The sequence below is a fragment of the Ruditapes philippinarum genome, unplaced genomic scaffold, assembly GCF_026571515.1.
Source record: "Ruditapes philippinarum isolate M1 unplaced genomic scaffold, ASM2657151v2 ctg6066_1_1_1_1, whole genome shotgun sequence".
NCBI lineage: Eukaryota > Metazoa > Mollusca > Bivalvia > Venerida > Veneridae > Ruditapes > Ruditapes philippinarum.
Window position 1 is genome coordinate 332 of NW_026866862.1, and position 19,219 is coordinate 19,550.

Genomic DNA, 19,219 nt, shown 5'->3' on the forward strand with positions numbered 1-19,219 from the left:
ATAAAGGTTGATCTTTAGTTCTAGTTCTTTATTTAACTACGGAATGAAGCGAATAACTCTAATATGTAAGCTCAGACGGCGGACTGACTAAGGCCATTCCTATAATCCCCCTTCCGCTACGTGGAAGGGAATTAATAAAAACAAGAGCCATGTCAACATGGCCATCCCCCGCCGAATGTGTTTGCTCATTGGAAGAATGTATATGTAGTAGAGCGGAATAATTCCATTTTAAGAGGTCTTTTGGTAATGAAAACTGATGGCAATAGTGATTACAGATTTGAAACCTATGTGAATACTGATGGCTGAAAATAACAAAGGGCCATAACTGAAAAATAATGCATGGTAGGTTATCATTCTTGTGTGCTGCATCCCGCCTCAGTAAAATCTATCCACCTATGAAGTTTCAAGTTGATACCTCAAATACTTTTTGAGAAAAAAATTGAATTGAAAAATTAAGTATGAAATAGAAAAAACAAAGGGCAATAACTCAAAAAATATAAAAGGTAGAGTTATCATTCTTGTGCAGTGCACACCTCCTGAGTGAGATCTATGCACCTATGAAGTTTCATTTTGATATCTCAAATACTTTTTGAGAAAAAAATTGAATTGAAAAATTAAGTATGAAAAAGAACAAAGGGCAATAACTCAAAAATTATAAAAGGTAGAGTTATCATTCTTGTGCAGTGCACACCTCCTGAGTGAGATCTATGCACCTATGAAGTTTCATTTTGATATCTCAAAGGCTTTTTGAGTTATGCTCTGGACAACCATTAATTTTGAAAAATAACAAAGGGCAATGACTCAAAAATAATGCAGGGTAGAGTTATCATTCTTAAGCACTGCACTCCTCCTCAATGAGATCCATCCACCTTTGAAGTTTCAAGTTGATACCTCAAATACTTTTTGAGATAAGCTCTGGACAAAATAGCATAAAAAAACAAAGGGCAATAACTCAAAAATTGTATAGGGAAGAGTTATCATTCTTGCGCACAACATTCCTCCTCAATAAGATCTATCCGCCTATGACATTTCATGTTGATATCTCAAACACTTTTTGCGTTATGCTCCACTCGGTAGAAAAATTAGGTATGAAAAATAACAAAGGGCAATAACTCAAAAATTATGAAAGGTAGAGTTATCATTCTTGTGCACTGCACACCTTCTGAATGAGATCTATGCACCTATGAAGTTTCATGTTAATATCTCATAGGCTTTTGGAGTTATGCTCTGGACAAAAATCAATTTTGAAAAATAACAAAGGGCAATAACTCAAAAATCATGCAAGGTAGAGTTATCATTCTTGTGCACTGCACTCCTCCTCAATGAGGTCTATCCACCTATGAAGTTTCAAGTTGATAACTCAAATACTTTTAGAGATATGCTCCGGACAAAAATGTCGGACGGAAGGACGGACAGAAGGTCGGACGGACGGAGACTATTTCTATATCCTCCGCCGAAATTTTTCGGCGGGGGATAAAAAATGAGCATCATGGGTAAATTTAAGACCAAATTGGAAGTAAATCTGCCAGGTGGTTTCAGAGAAAAAGATGAATGTTGACGCATGACGACAGAGCATCCCCCTTTGATACTAATAGCTCACCCTGAACCTTCCGTTTTGGTGAGCTAAAAAAAAGTCTACATAAAAATTGAATATGTTTCTTTAATAAATACACAACATAATGTGTACAGCTCTACCATTACTTTTAGTAGTCTGAATCTAGTTTACCTTTCAGACTAAAACCTATTTATGATGAGAATGTTCCAGTGTACCTTAATATGGTTCTTTACACATTTTTATAGCCAAAGCATTACACAGCAACGATATAAATTGATAAGGAAAAATATTTGCTCAATGTTTATTCACAAAATTTGATGCAAAACAATATGTTTCATACATTATCTAACACTTTATTCTTCAATTCTTCTTTAATTCAGGTTACTGAAAGTTTATTTGAAAATCCTCATATATCTATATTATGTCCAAAACTGTGAAGAGAAAATTTTGTCAATTTACCACATTAAATGTTCAAAAGCAATGCATTTAAATAATAAGTGGCTTTGTTTCATAATAATCCTGTACGACATATCTTAGTAACAAGTTATTTCCCTAATTCTCTAGCCTTCACCATCTCCTGACTTCCGTACATGTCTTCCCTTTCTTTAAACTGACCTTGTGTTGGTACATAATACCATCCTGTAAATGAAATAATGAACATTAAATGTATATTAAATATCAATTAATACACTTGGTTTCTATACAAAATGTATATTAAATATCAATTAATACACTTGGTTTCTATACAACAAAGTTGAAAACAGTTTTAACTTATTACGAGTGTCACATGACCGATATAGAGTTTGTGGCCCGGGGCCTAAAAACTCATAATCATAATCGGCCCCCTGAACAACAGAATGTGCAAAAACTGACAAAATGACGTCACATATATTAATTATTAAGTCTAACATCATATTTTACATCATTCTCGTACAAAACTGGTAGGACTGATGAGCATGGCATAATAAAGGAATGTATACATGCCATTTGCCATCAAACAAGAGCTGTCGGTCGGTAGGACAGCAACGCTTGACTATTCTTAGTGCTTGATAGTAGAAAAAGCCTTGAATAAGGTTAAATTTTCTCAGTAAAGAAAAAGGCAAAATTTTTCTTTAAATCCATATTACAGTTATAGGCATTGGAGAGAGTCCTATTATGCTCTCAATGAAGAGTATTAAATTTCAACATGTTTCAAAGCCATATGTCAATGGACTTTGAAAATATTTGAGGTATTACAAAAACTTTAACGTAAAGTTTAACTCGAAAAAGGGGCATAATTCTGTCAAAATACTTGATAGAGTTACCTCCTCCTGTATATAGGTTGGGATCATAATGGTGAACAAATGTGAAAAGTTTCAAAGCAATATGTAAATGGACTTTGAAAATATTTGAGGTATTACAAAAACTTTTACGTAAATTCTAAGTCGAAAAAGGGGCATTATTCTGTCAAAATGCTTGATAGAGTTACCTCCTCGTGTTTACAGGTTGGGGTCATGATGGTGAATAAGTGTGCAAAAATTCAAAGCCATATGTCAATGGACTATGAAAATATTTGAGGTATTACAAAAACTTGAACATAAGTGGTTACGCTGACGCCCACGCTCGTTAACGTGACATTGACACAATACAGGTCATATCGGGACGTTCCAGCTTTACTGGTGGAGGAAGACCTCAGGTGCCCTTCCGTGCATTATTTCAGGCACGAACGGGCATCTGAGTAGAACCATCGACGTTTCGTAAGCTAGCTGGATAGCTTCCCCACATAAAACAATCCAAAGTCCCTGTCGGGATTTGAACCCACAGCGGTGAGGGGCAAGTGGTTTGACGTCAACATCCTTAACCACTCGGCCACGGAAATAACTAAGCTACAGGTACATTTCTGTCATATTTTTAAGTAAGGGAAGACTCACAACTATGTCAAACTTTCAGAGTCATGATATTTGACACACACACAGATGCAGTGTAATTTTGCATTGTTATGTCATGTTTGTCCAGATATTCAACACTTCTCCACTTTTTTTCTAAGAAGTTAAGGTAAAACTAAAGTGCATACTCTTTGTTTAATAAGGAGCCATAACAGTAGGCCTTATACTTTATTGTTACAGAATGAATTCTATTGTTCTTTTCACAGTGAAATGGCTCCCTATCCCTATTCTGTCATGCAGAATGGCAGACGGTGGGAAAATTAGAAGGGAACTATCAACAGACAGTGTTAAATCGTGTAAATAAAATTAAAATCAGACAATGAAGATAGACAATTACCTTTATTTTCAGGTTTCTCTTTTTGAAGACATCTTACCTCCATTTGCAGTATACTGAATTTTACAAAATATATCTATATAAACACATTTTCAATACAATAAATCTATTTGAATATTCAGACAATATGAAAACAACCTGTCAAAAAGAAGAATATAAAGTTGATGGTTTGACTGTCCTTCATGAATGACTTTATCAAACCAAGCATGAAATTTTCATGTAAATTTTTAATAAATGCTTCCGAGGGATCACTGCTTTCCCTGACTTTACATATATCGTGGATCTTTAGCTGTAGAAAATTTAGTTCCTCTTTTTCCATCCATTGCTCAGGTCAACTGCTCACACAAAAAAGTACATTTGTATAGGCCCCTACAATACAACAAGAGAGCCATGATGGCCCTTATTGAACTCACCTGAATATAAATTTTCTCAATACACGGAACAAAGTTATATTGTTAAAGATCCTGCATGTTTTGTGATTGATATTGTTACTGTATGTGTACCACACTTAAAAGAAATTATATATGCAAATGAAACAATTTTCAAACATCGAAGAAAGTGTTAAATATGTACAGAAAATATTTGTGCACATTATATGTAATCAATCAATTATATGCATTCATTTCTTATTGGAAAATTTGACTTAGAATTTACAGAAAATAAATTTCTAATTTCCTCCTTTATTTTCATAAAATGTAACAAGAGGGCCATGATGGCCCTGAGGTCGCTCACCTGTATATAGGCCCCCCGCCCCAAGGCCAATTTTTACCCAAGGGCTTTTACTTGTTTATTTGAACAGACTTGGTAGACACCCATAAGAAGATGTTTCATGCTAAACATCTAAGTTCTAGCTCATTGGCATTTTTAAAAGAGAATTTTTGAAGTTTATACTATACACATATAGTTAAAAACAATGTCACCCCTGGGGCAGGGCCAGTTTTGACCCCCGGGCGTTTATTTTAACAAACTTTGTAGATATTTACTTAAAGATGTTTCATGCTAAATATCTAAACTCTAGCTATTTGGGTTTTTCCAAAGAAGATTTTTAAGTTTTTGCTATACACATAGCAAGGAAAATCAATGACCCCCCCCCCGGGCGGGGCCAGTTTTGACCCCAGGGCTTTTATTTGAACATACTGGGTAGACACCCAATAGAACATGTTTCATGCTAAATATCTTAGCTCTAGCTCTTTGAGTTCTTTAAAAGAAGTTTTTTAAGTTTTTACTATATGCATATAGGGAAAATCAATGACCCCCTGGGGAGGGGCCAATTTTGACCCCAGAGCTTTTATTTGAACAAACTTGGTAGACACTCATTAGAAGATGTTTCATGCTAAATATCTTACCTCTAGCTCTTTGGGTTCTTTAAAAGAAGATTTTAAAGTTTTTACTATATGCATATAGGGAAAATCTATGCCCCATGGGGCAGGGTCAATTTTTACCCCAGGGCTTTTATTTGAATAAACTTGGTAGACATTCACTAGAAGATGTTTCATGCCAAATATCTAAGCTCTAGCTCTTATGGTTCTTTAAAAGAAAATTTTTTAAGATTTTACCATATGCATATAGGGAAAATCAATGACCCCCGGGGCGGGGCCAATTTTGACCCCAGGGCTTTAATTTGAACAAACTTGGTAGACACTCACTAGAAGATGTTTCATGCTTAATATCTTAGCTCTAGCTCTTTGGGTTCTTTAAAAGAAATTTTTTTAAGTTTTTACTATATGCATATAGGGAAAATCTATGACCCCCTGGGGAGGGGTTAATTTTGACCCCAGGGCTTTTATTTGAACAAACTTGGTAGACATTCACTAGAAGATGTTTCATGCCAAATATCTAAGCTCTAGCTCTTACGATTCTTTAAAAGAAGATTTTTTAAGTTTTTACTATAGGCATATAGGGAAAATCAATGACCCCCAGGGGCGGGGCCAATTTTGACCCCAGGGCTTTTATTTGAACAAACTTGGTAGACACTCACTAGAAGATGTTTCATGCCAAATATCTAAGCTCTAGCTCTTATGGTTTTTTAAAAGAAGATATTTAAAGTTTTTTCTTTTGGTTGCCATGGCAACCAGAGTTCTGCATGGAATTAAATTCTTTGAACAATTTTTAAAGGTGACCACCAAAGGAACATTCCTGTGAAGTTTGGATGAAATTGGCTCAGTGGTTTATGAGGAGATGTCATTTAAAGCAAAAGTTTACGGACGGACGGAGGACGGACGGACGCCGGACGAAAAGCGATCACAAAAGCTCACCCTGTCACTTTGTGACAGGTGAGCTAAAAATGGTAATATCTTTATTAATAATGCTTATTGGAACTTACAATATTGACAAATCTTATTTTGAGCATCATATATATTTATGAAACCATGAAAAAATTGTGTTACAGGATCTTTAACTATAAATCAAAGCACAATATAATCTAAATCTTATTTTATATCACAAAGTTCATATTGACAATATTGACTCAAGACACATGATTCACTCATCAAAGCCAATATTGACTCTAGACACATGATTCACTTATCAAAGCCAATATTGACTCTAGACACATGATTCACTTATCAAAGCCAATATTGACTCTAGACACATGAATCACTTATCAAAGCCAATATTGACTCTATACACATGATTCACTTATCAAAGCCATTATTGACTCTAGACACATGATTCATTCATCAAAGACATTATTGACTCTAGACACATGATTCACTTACCAAAGCCATTATTGACTCTAAACACATGACTCACTTATCAAAGCCAATATTGATTCGAGACACATGATTCACTCATCAAAGCCAATATTGACTATTCACATGATTCACTTATCAAAGCCAATATTGACTCTAGACACATGATTCACTTATCAAAGCCAATATTGACTCGAGACACATGATTCACTCATCAAAGCCAATATTGACTCTAGACACATGATTCACTTATCAAAGCCATTATTGACTCTAGACACATGATTCCTTTATCAAAGCCATTATTGACTCTAGACACATGATTCACTCATCAAAGCAAATATTGACTCTAGACACATGATTCACTTATCAAAGTCATTATTGACTCTAGACACATGATTCACTTATCAAAGCCATTATTGACTCGAGACACATGATTCACTCATCAAAGCCAATATTGACTATTCACATGATTCACTTATCAAAGCCATTATTGACTCTAGACACATGATTCACTTATCAAAGCCAATATTGACTATTCACATGATTCACTCATCAAAGCCAATATTGACTATTCACATGATTCACTTATCAAGGCCATTATTGACTCTAGACACATGATTCACTTATCAAAGCCAATATTGACTATTCACATGATTCACTCATCAAAGCCAATATTGACTATTCACATGATTCACTTATCAAGGCCATTATTGACTCTAGACACATGATTCCTTTATCAAAGCCATTATTGACTCTAGACACATGATTCACTTATCAAAGCCATTATTGACTCGAGACACATAATTCACTCATCAAAGCCAATATTGACTCTAGACACATGATTCACTTATCAAAGCCAATATTGACTCTAGACACATGATTCACTTATCAAAGCCAATATTGACTCTAGACACATGATTCACTCATCAAAGCCAATATTGACTCTAGACACATGATTCACTTATCAAAGCCATTATTGACTCTAGACACATGATTCACTCTTCAAAGCCAGTATTGACTCTATACACATGATTCACTTATCAAAGCCAATATTGACTATAGACACATGATTCACTTATCAAAGCCAATATAGACTCAAGAAACATGATTCACGTTTGTGATTTGATTTTCTATCACACCTAGACAGTAAAGGTCATATGGCGACCTCAGGTGACTTCCATGCATTATTTCAGGCACACACAGTCACCTGAGTAGAACCACCGATGTTTTAATAGCTAGCTAGAAAGCTTCCTCACATTAAAATGACATCACATAAAACTCTTATTACACTAGGTGCTTTGGTTAATTGTGATGAATATATGTACACCACTTACGTAGATTTTCTTTTTTCATCTGCTTTATGAAGATAGTATAAAGTTCTTTCATGTTTCTTCTCAATAGGTTCAACTCCATATTTAGCCAGTAACCTTGTCAGTGGCAGCTAGAAAAATAAATATATATCTTTACCTTTAACCTGTTCAACTGAAATGAACTTACCCTGCTTTGAACTTTTCATTAATACTTGAAGGGATTTCAATATAACTAGAAATGTGTCATCATGCCACGGATGCCCCCGCATGCAGCCAAAATTTCAGATGTTATAATATTTAGTTCCAAATTTGTTTGCACAAATAATTTTTTTCATTTTAAGTTCAAAGCCCTTAAAACTTTTCAATGTTAACACAAACCATTTTCATACAATGTTCAAGGCACTGAAATTATTCAGTCTAATAACCTTTTGAAAATAGCATATTTTCATATTTGTAGCCAAAATAATGGCTACATACATTTCAGTGCTGAAACTGAAAGTTCAAATTTTTACAACATTCAAGAAAGATAAGTTTGTCCAAAATCATTGAACCACGACCAAATTCAAACTTAAACTGCTTATTCCTAAGATGTATCTATATATTATTTTCAAAGTGAAAGGGACATAACTCTGCCAAAAAAGTCATCGAACCATGACCAAATTCAAACTTGACCTGCCCATTCCTTTGACATATCCATATGTCAAATTTGAGTAGTTGGGTAGATAATGAACAGAAACAGTAAATTTCATAATATTTTCAAAGTGAAAGGGGCATTACTCTGCCTGAAAAAATCATTGAACCATGACCAAATTCAAACTTGGCCTGGGCATTCCAAAAATATATCCATATGTCAAATTTGAGTTGAATGTGTTGTACCATTGGGGAGATAATAAACAGAAACTGAAAATTTCATATTATTTTCAAAGTGAAAGGGGCATAACCCTGCCAAAAATCATTGAACCATAACCAACTTTGAACTTGACCTGCGCATTCCTGTGACGTATCCATATGTCAAGTTTGAGTTAAAAGTGTTGTACCATTGGGGAGATAATGACCGGAAACTGAAAATTTCATATTATTTCCAAAGTAAAAGGGGCATAACTCTGCCAATATTCATCGAACCATGACCAAATTCGAACTTGACCTGTATTTTCTCATGACACATCTATATGTCAAGTTTGAGTTGAATGTGTTGTACCATTGGGGAGATAATGAACGGAAACTGAAAATTTCATATTATTTTAAAGTAAAAGGGGCATAACTCTGCCAAAAATCATCAAACCATGACCAAATTCGAACTTGACCTGTATTTTCTCACGACATATCCATATGTCAAATTTGAGTTGAATGTGTGCAACTGTTACTAAGATAATGAACGGAAACTGATGATGACGGAATGACAGAATGACGGAATGACGGAAGGATGGAATGACGGAAGGACGGAAGGACGGAATGACGGAAGGACGGAACAGGGTAACACTATATGCCCAGGCCATTACATGGCGGGGGCATAAAAATACTACAGTCCATAGGAGGAATATGCCACTTACTTCATTTACCTGTAACAGTGGCATATTTTATTCTAGTCGAGGTTATCAAAAAAAACATACTATATATTATTCTAGATCTGCACATGCCAGTATAAAAAATTCATTAAAACTAGAACTCCGCAAGTCGGATGTGTCGTCTTGTGAACAATGTAGTTTAGGGGAAATGGCCAGGACAAAAATGAAATATGAAAAATAACAAAGGGCAATAACTAAAAAAATAATAAGTGCAGAGCAGCAGTTTCTGTACACTGCACTTCTTATCAATAAGATCTATCATTCTATGATGTTTCAAGTCCATAGCTTTCATACTTGAGGAAAAATGACCAGGACAAAAATAAAGTAAGAAAAGCAACAAAGGGCAATAACTCAAAAATAAGAAATGCTGAGTATCAGTTCTTATGCACTGCACTTCTTTTTAATGAGATCTATCATCCTATGAAGTTTCAAGTCCATGGCTTTTATAACAAAAATTAAGTATGAAAATAAACAAAGGGCAATAACTCAAGAAATAAGAAATGCAGAGTACCAGTTCTTGTGCACTGCACTTCTTCTTAATGAGACCTATCATCCTATGAAGTTTCAAGTCCATGGCTTTTATACATTAGGAGAAATTGCCCGGACAAAAATAAAGTATGAAAATTAACAAAGGGCAATAACTAAAAAATTAGGAAGTGCAGAGTACTGGTTCTTGTGCACTGCATTTCTTCTTAATGAGATCTATCATCCTATGAAGTTTCAAGTCCATAGCTTTTTTAGTTGAAGAGAAATGGCCCGGACAAAATTAAAGAATGAAAATTAACAAAGGGCAATAACTCAAAAAATAAGAACTGCAGAGTACTGGTCCTTGTGCACTGCACTTCGGGTTATTGAAAGAAGCATGCATACCAAGTTTGAAGTCAATCAGACTTATAGTGACTGAGTTATGCTCCGGACAAGCTTTAGCGGACGCCGACGCCGACAACAACAACGCCGCCGACACAGACGCCGCCGCCGACACTGCCGACAAAAGTAAACCCCTATATGTCACCTTTTCAAAGGCGACACAAAAATATATAAAGAGGACAAAATCAAGCAGTTCATGTACTATATGCCACATACAAACATAGATAACAGTTATGAATATAAACATAATTAATTAATATAAGTATATAACACTTTTAAAATTGAATTAATTATCCACATCATAGGATCCATACAAAATGCAATAAACAAAATATTATAACAATAATTTCTCCCTTAATGTACCTATTTTATAAATAAAAGCAAATTAATTTAATGAAGTACAGATATAAAATGATAAAATGGTGCCTGTTATATCTCCTGTGTATGTGTCAAAAGAAATCCATTTGTATACTTGTGATTACTATTTCAAACATAGAGGATATGGTCTGTTACAGGGTACATTTCGTTTCCAGTCATCAATCAATGTATGTGGTTAATTCACCAATGACCTTTATTTGCATTGGCCAAACTTGGCATTTTACCATGTAACAGTCTATTTTAGGCCTTGACCTCCAAGTGTGACCTTGACCTTTGAGGTAAGGGTTTAGGTGTTGCGCATCACATGTCATCTTATTGTTAACAATTGTGCAAAATTATTCTAAAATCCCTTGATTGATGAACCGCATACAAAATATACCCAAGAACAGACAATGTTAAGCTTTGGCACTCTAGTGTGACATTGACATTGAAGGTAGAAGTCTGGATGTTGCTAATGACACATGGTCCCATTATTGTGAACATTTTTGCTAAGTTATTTCAAATCCATTGAATAATAAAATAATTATAGACTGCACACAAAATATACCATTTAAAAGACCATGTTAAGGTTTACAACTGTAACCTTTACCTTGGAGGTAGACTACTGGTGTCGCTCATGACACCTTGTCTTATTATTGTGAACATTTGTGCAACATAATTTCAAAATCCCTTGATCTTTGAAGAAGTTATGGACCTGACACAAAATATACCCTGTAACAGACTTTGTTAATATACGACCTCTTACTGTGTCCTTGACATTGGAGGTAGGCGACTGGTTTTTGCTCAAGACACATTGTCTCAATATAGTAATTATTAGTGACAAAAATGATCAAAATCCCTTCATGGAAAAGAATGTTATGGACCAGACACCACATATACCCTCAAATAGACAATGTTGAACTTATAGGAGCAAGTGCGACCTTGACTCTGGAGGTATGGATCCAGTTGTTGCACACGACACATTGTCTTATTATAACAAACATTTGTGCCAAGTTATTTCAAACGAGAAGGGTTTTTGTCACAAAAACATGTCTCCAAAAACTATGTATGGTCACTCATGTGAAATTTCATTAAAATCACACCAGTAGCTTGACCTGTGAAAGCCAGACAAGATTTTTCTATTTATAGTTCTGACCGCCATTTTGTGCAAAAAAGCAGAACATGCCAGTGATGAGCACAACTAGGGATGGTACTGATCACTTCTGTAAAGTTTGGTTGAAATCCCACCAGTAGTTTGACCTGTGAAGGGCGGACAAGAATTTTCTAGTTTTAGCTCTCAGGCGGCCATTTTGTGCAGCAAAGAATAACGGGCCAGTGATGTGCACAACTATGGATGGTACTGATCACTCCTGTAAAGTTTGGGTGAAATCCCACCAGTAGATTGACCTGTGAAGGGCGGACAAGATTTTTCTATTTTTTAGCTCTGGCGGCCATTTTGTGCAGTGAAACAGAACGTGCTCTCGGAAACTCATCAGAGCCTCATTACTGCCGTAAAAAGTCACCTCGAGCTAGATATTCTGGTCTGTACGGTAGCCGGTGTAAGATTCTTATACACTGTAATATTATTATTGAGACTAAAAACAGTCTGTCTAATCTCAAATAAATAGATCTGTTTAATTGTAAGTAATTCACTTTTTTCCTGACACTGTCTATTTCAGTAAAATAAGGAACAAGTAATATGCAGAGCCTCAGGCCTTTCTAATGTAAGCAAAACACCATTTTCTGAGTCAGGTTTTTCAAAAAATACAATTTGGAGGTATTTAAACATGAAACATTAATTTTATTAAGACCTAAAATGACATCAGTTCCACAAAAAGCTTTTAGCTTTTTTGCGATCTTAACAGTTCTCAAAATGGTACAAAATTGGTATATAGATAAACCATCTTTTGCTTTTTGGGGGTTCATGATTTAAATTTTATATGGAAGACAAAATACCAATTAGAAACCATTTTAAAAACAATTTGCCAATGGGACTTATTGATGAGCGACGTTTTTCCTCTTCTTCTATCCTGATAAGGTGTCTTTTCACCATTAACTTACTCTGTGGTACTAATTAACTTACTCAGTGGTACTAATTAACTTACTCTGTGGTACTAATCAACTTAATCTGTGGTATTAATTAACTTACTCTGTGTTACTAATTAACTTACTCTGTGGTACTAATTTACTTACTCTGTGGTAATAATTAACTAACTCAGTGGTACTAATTAACTTACTCTGTGTTACTAATTAACTTACTCTGTGTTACTAATAAACTTACTCTGTGTTACTAATTATCTTGCTCTGTGTTACTAATTAACTTACTCTGTGTTACTAATTCACTTACTCTGTGGTACTAATTAATTTACTCTGTGGTACTAATTAACTTACTCTGTGGTACTAATTAACTTACTCTGTGGTACTAATTAACTTACTCTGTGGTAGTAATTAACTTACTCTGTGGTACTAATTTACTTACTCTGTGGTACTAGTTAACTTACTCTGTGGTACTAATTAACTTACTCTGTGGTACTAATTAACTTACTCTGTGTTATTGATTAACTTACTCTGTGGTACTAATTAACTTACTCTGTGGTACTAATTAACTTACTCTGTGGTACTAATTAACTTACTCTGTGGTACTAATTAACTTACTCTGTGGTGCTAATCAACTTACTCTGTGTTACTAATTAACTTACTCTGTGTTACTAATTCACTTACTCTGTGTTACTTATTAACTTACTCTGTGGTACTAATTAACTTACTCTGTGGTACTAATTAACATACTCTGTGGTACTAATTAAATAACTCTGTAGTACTAATTAACTTACTCTGTGGTACTAGTTAACTAACTCTGTGGAAGTAATCAACTTACTCAGTGGTACTAATTAACTTACTCTGTGGTACTAATTAACATACTTTGTGGTACTAATCAACTTACTCTGTGGTACTAATTAACTTACTCTGTGGTACTAATTAACTTACTCTGTGGTACTAATTAACTTACTCTGTGGTACTAATTAACTTACTCTGTGGTACTAATTAACTTACTCTGTGGTACTAATTAACTTACTCTGTGGTACTAATTAACTTACTCTGTGGTACTAATCAACTTACTCTGTGGTACTAATTAACTTACTCTGTGGTACTAATTAACTTACTCTGTGGTACTAATTAACTTACTCTGTGGTACTAATTAACTTACTCTGTGGTACTAATTAACTTACTCTGTGGTACTAATTAACTTACTCTGTGGTAGTAATCAACTTACTCTGTGGTACTAATGAACTTACTCTGTGGTACTCGTGTGGTTCTGGAACATAACCCTCAGGTGTGTCTACCAACTGCGCAGGACCTGAAATTAAATAAGCCGTGTCACGACAAAACCAACATAGTGTGTTTGCGACCCGCATGGATCCAGACCAGCCTGTGCATCCGTGCAGAATCCACGCCAGAATGGTGACTTGATTAGAAGTCATCAACTCTAACCCCCCCCCCACAGAGGCTGGTTCATTTACTTAGTTATTTTTCTATTTTTATACAAAGGAGAGTAACCACAGTAATAGTGTCAGAGGGACTAAAAAACCCACACAATAAACTTACATCTTACAGGGATTTTTTCCAGGATTTTGGGAACATGACCCATACCCATGGAATTGGGAATTTCAGCGGTTTTTTGTTAAAAATTGGGAAAAAATGCATGAGTGAAATTTTACAGTGATTAAATGGATGCAAACAATTACTATGTACATGTAGGATGGCATTTTCAAACATTTAAGCACTGCAATTACAGTGAAGAAGCCCTTATTTTTTCAAAGATTTTAGAAATTTTATTCAATAATTTTATATTGTAACTTTCAATTGGGAATTTTTTCCTGTGGATTGGAAAAATAATATAACATTTTCAAATGGGAATATGACCCAATAACGGCTATAAAATAAGCCAAACAAAATCTCTGTCTTACTATAAATAATGATTGATTTCAACTTACCTTGTGTAACATTAAGATATGTGATAAACAAGCCAGCTGGAATTATTCCTAGCCCTAGGAAATAATACTGAAATAAAACATAAATAACAATTTTAGTATCAAAATGTGGCTGAATGACAAATAGGGTAAACAGCGTGCTTTGTATTTACCCACTTGAAGGAAAATGATATGACAAAAAAAGAGGTAAAAGTACATTTTCGTCATTTTTGACCAGTGAGTTATAATAAAACCAAATTAATAGCTTTTGACTAATCTATTCTACATCAAATCTCAACTTAGTAGCTGTCACAGCAGTGACAAATATTCAAAATATCTCTATGACAAATGAATTTACATAGTGCAATTGATCATTATTTTTGTTTGATGGCTTTCACTGGCCTTCAAAAAGTACATGTATATCATTTATCGTGCAAACATTGCCTTTGTCGAACTTTTGACCTTCAAAGGTGAAGGGTGAAAGGTGATTTTAACATTGAGTCTGCACAGTGGCGGAATAGGTTCTTTAATCCCCTTGTTCGGGAACTTCACAGAGTACATTTTGAACTTCAGGCGGTAGAATTATGATTTATAGAAAGGACACAAATTGTATGACATTTGACCTCCAAGATGAGCTTGACCCTGCACAGTACAGATATAGGTTCTGGGCATTGCCTTGTTATTAGATGAATATTTGTGTAAATTTTGAACTAAAAGGGGTGTGTACGATCTATAGTGTAGGCACATTAGATATCCACAACAAAGTAATATTATTATTACATGTGGAAGGGGTGTTAAAACCCTGTGTCTAACTCTCAACCCCAGGGATCATGGGTTCAAGCCCTAATCGGGTCACGATCATATTTGTTCATATGACATCTGTACTGGTTGGTTCCAGGAAGTGGACTCAGATGTGATTAAATTAAGTTGCAAGAATTGTTTCGCAATTGAGCTTAAAAAATATGTTTAAACGAAAACCTTAAATTGATCCATTTGACCTAAAATCCTACCAAATGATTTAAGGCCTTCACTGGTACAAAAACACATTAAATATTTTGCTGATCATATCTGGCCCACAACATGAGCTTTTATTAAAAAATATTACCTTTTCCTCCCAGTTGAAAAAATCCCCTGAATGCTCTTTGCTCCTCCATAATTTGTGAAATAAGAGCCCTAGTAATATTTATGTTAGTATGGTATACATACATAATTATACCGAATTACATGTAAACTTGCTTACATAATAGTATTTTACAGAAAAATAAAAACTGTTGTTGGAAACAGACAAATTTCCCCCAAGCAGCGCCAAGTAGTGGTTACCATAAAAAGAGTTACTGGAATACAAAAACATTTACAAATACTTTCTCATATTCTAAGTAAGTAAGTAACTGTTTCTCATATTCTAAGTAAGTAAGTATTGCTTCTCATATTCTAAGTAAGAAGTTTTTATTTACTAAGAGGCCCCCGCCTATATGACTGAAATACTGTTGGGAAAATGGTAAAATGAAACAAACAAACAAACAAATTAAGTGTGCCCAATTAATTTAAAAAGCATTCATGAATCATCCGAACATCATTTTTGTCTGATGACTTTAGACACTGTAGCGTCACTTCTCTTTAAACAAGAGCCGGTTGAACCGGGTGATCCCCGAATAGGTTTTGGACACATGAAGGTATACCTCTTGTAGTGTCAAAGTTATGTCACAGACAAAGTTCAAAGTGTAAAAACAACCCAAATGTTGTGCATGACACATTGTCTCAATATGGTGATCATTTCTGTGAAAAAGTTTTAAAATCCGACTTCAAATAACGAAGTTATGGGCCGGACACGATTTTGCTGCAAGGTCATGCTGTGACCTTGACCTTCAAGGTAGTGACACAAATGTTGCATGCCACACGTCAATTCAATAAGGTGATCATCTCTGTGAAATAGTTGTTAAATCTGTCTTAAAGTAACAAAGTTATGGGCCGGACACAATTTTGCTGCAAGGTCATGCTGTGGCCTTGACCTTCAAGGTAGCTACCCAAATATTGCGCGCGACACGTCGTTTTAATATGGTGATCATTTCTTTGAAAAAGTTTTAGAATCCGACTTCAAATAACAAAGTTATGAGCCGGACACGAAATTGGGACGTGCGTACGGACGGACGGACGGACAACCCGACAACTATATGCTCCCCCGAATTTTTTCGGGGAGCATAATAACAGACCTTCTGCCTCTTTTTCTCCTTTATTTTCAATCAAATATCCCTACAATGATGACATCATTATGTGTTTAATTCATGGACAGGTTAAAATAGAAATAACAATAGTTACTTACAAGGTCATCTTTTAATTGATATTTTTGAAACTTGGATGGCCCCTTCACCATCTTATGACCTCCCATATTCCTCACTGAAATATAGAATGGTAATGTTAAAGTTACTGGTCTGGTCATACAAAATGTGGTATATAATATACCATTATCTACTAGTAAGTAAATAGTATAAATACCAAACTTAAAGTGATTAAAGACCCTAGATTTGCCACTACTTGCCAGCTATTTCCACCAAAAAGGGTGGCATTCAGTGTAAAAAAGTTGGCATTAACTGGAAAATGACCACCTTCCACTCTTTTTCCACTGTAGTGGCAAAATTACCACCAAATGCCACAATCCTTTGGTGGCATTTAAGTGGCATTGAGTGGAAATTTGAACATAAGACTTTTTTCATGGTAGCAAAAGGGTGGAAATTGGTGAAAAATGAAACTTAGTTTATTTTGAAGGTGGAAAATAAGTGGCATTTAGTGAAAAGGTGAAAATCTATTTTCTGGGTGGCAAATTAGTGGAAAATAACTTAGAAAATGTTGTGGGTAAGTTTTATACTTCGAAAACTGGTCAACTCTCGAGGCCTTTATACGAAAAATGGAGCAAAAAGGTGACCTTTTTCAAAACACACAGAACAAGAGCTGTCCGTAAGACAGCGCGCTCGACTTTTTTATTGCTTGCCAATAAAAAAAGTTTTTGCAGTAAAAGGCAATACAAGAATCTCTGTATTTTTAAAGTGAACAATGGCCATGAGCATTAAGATATTTAGTGAAGAATTATTTTATTATGACATAATTTATGGTAAAGTGAACAAGTGGATAGGAATGAATTTTTTTAGATTTTTTAAGTTTTTTAGTGCTTGCCTATAATACAAAACATTGACAGTTAAGGGCCATAATTCAAATAAAATCTTTGACAGAATTACCTTCTCCTGGACATGTTTGGGAATCATGATTGTAAACAAGTATTCCAACTTTCAAATTAATATCTCAAACAGTTCAGTCAAAAAGTGGACTGGTACTAAAAACTTAACCAAGATTCTAAGTCGATAAAAGGCCTTAATTTTTAAAACAAATCCTTGACAGAGTTACCTTCTCTTGCGTACAGATGGGGGTAATGATGTGAAATAGCATTAAAAGTTTCAAAGCAATATCTCAAAGGGTTAAGGCAATAAGTGGATTTTACCCATATTCAATGTATTTTCTAAGTCAAAAAGGGGCATAATTCTGTCAAAAACCTTGACAGAGTTATGTCCTCTTGTCTGTTGATGAAGGTCGTGATGGTAAACAAGTATGGTCAGTTTCAAAGCAATACCTCCAATGGTTTTGAAATAAAGTGAGGTGGTACAAAAAACTTAACCAAGCTCAATACACTTTCTAAGTCAAAAAAGGGCCATAATTCTGTCAAAAACCTTGACAGAGTTATGTACTCTTGTCTGTAGATGGAGGTTATGATGGTGAACAAGTATGGTAAGTTTCAAAGCCATACTTGTAATACTTCTGAAATAAAGTGGGGTGGTACGAAAAACTTAACCAAGGTGTGACGCCAACGCCGACGCCGGGGCGAGTAGGATAGCTCCCCTTTTCATAGAAAAGTCGAGCTAAAAATGGTTATGGTTATAATTATGATCCGGAGACATTGAAAACTCGAAAATGTGCTTTCAGAAACAATGGCACTGGTGACATTTTTAATTGAAACTTGGATGTCGCGAACATCATTTTGTTTTATCATTTGCGTGGGCCGGATCCCGTACCCCTTGTTATTTGTAATTTTCACAGAATTGTTATTTGTGTTGTTTTTTTTCACTGTATTTTAAGGACATGTTCCATTATTTGTCTGTAACATCTGATAAATTAGATTTGACCAATGACTTGTCACTTCTGAGGTTCCGGGTTCGATCCTGGGTAACACCCATGAGATTTTTCAGAGACACTTTTGGTGTTTCCCACCTACCTAGAGGTATACTCGTAAGAAATCCAGGTAATCCTCGCATGTATCAGTGCTATACACTTGGCATGTAAAAGAACCAAGGGGTCTTTTCAATAAGAGCTAGGGTCCGGTTCCCGGATTCCATAATTTGTAACTCATACCTGTAGGATACCTATAGGATGATTCTGGGCTCTGATGGAAGGGCCAAGCCCTTTTACACTTATACCTATATCTGTTCACACTGCTGTATGATTTTAACAGCATAATTTTTCAATAAATAACATTTTAAACTTTATATGGAGTGTCTCCGGTCCAGTATTGGTCTAGCTTTATTTTAAATTCATAAACACTTTTTGAGTCTACTATATTTTTTGGCAAATTATTCCATGTTTTAATTACATGTCTTGAAAACTG

General features: G+C 35.0%; 1 protein-coding gene across 1 annotated transcript; it reads right to left on the reverse strand.

Annotated features, from left to right (window-relative positions):
• Positions 1-1,840: 1,840 nt before the first annotated feature.
• On the reverse strand, positions 1,841-17,035 carry LOC132734030 (NADH dehydrogenase [ubiquinone] 1 beta subcomplex subunit 5, mitochondrial-like). Its single transcript, XM_060720731.1, has 6 exons — positions 16,892-17,035; positions 14,596-14,662; positions 13,897-13,958; positions 7,839-7,945; positions 3,818-3,870; positions 1,841-2,194 (listed from the first exon to the last, which is right to left on the reverse strand). The coding sequence occupies exons 1-6, from the start codon at positions 17,006-17,008 to the stop codon at positions 2,100-2,102; spliced, it is 501 nt and encodes a 166-aa protein (XP_060576714.1). The 5' UTR covers positions 17,009-17,035; the 3' UTR covers positions 1,841-2,099.
• Positions 17,036-19,219: the final 2,184 nt, after the last annotated feature.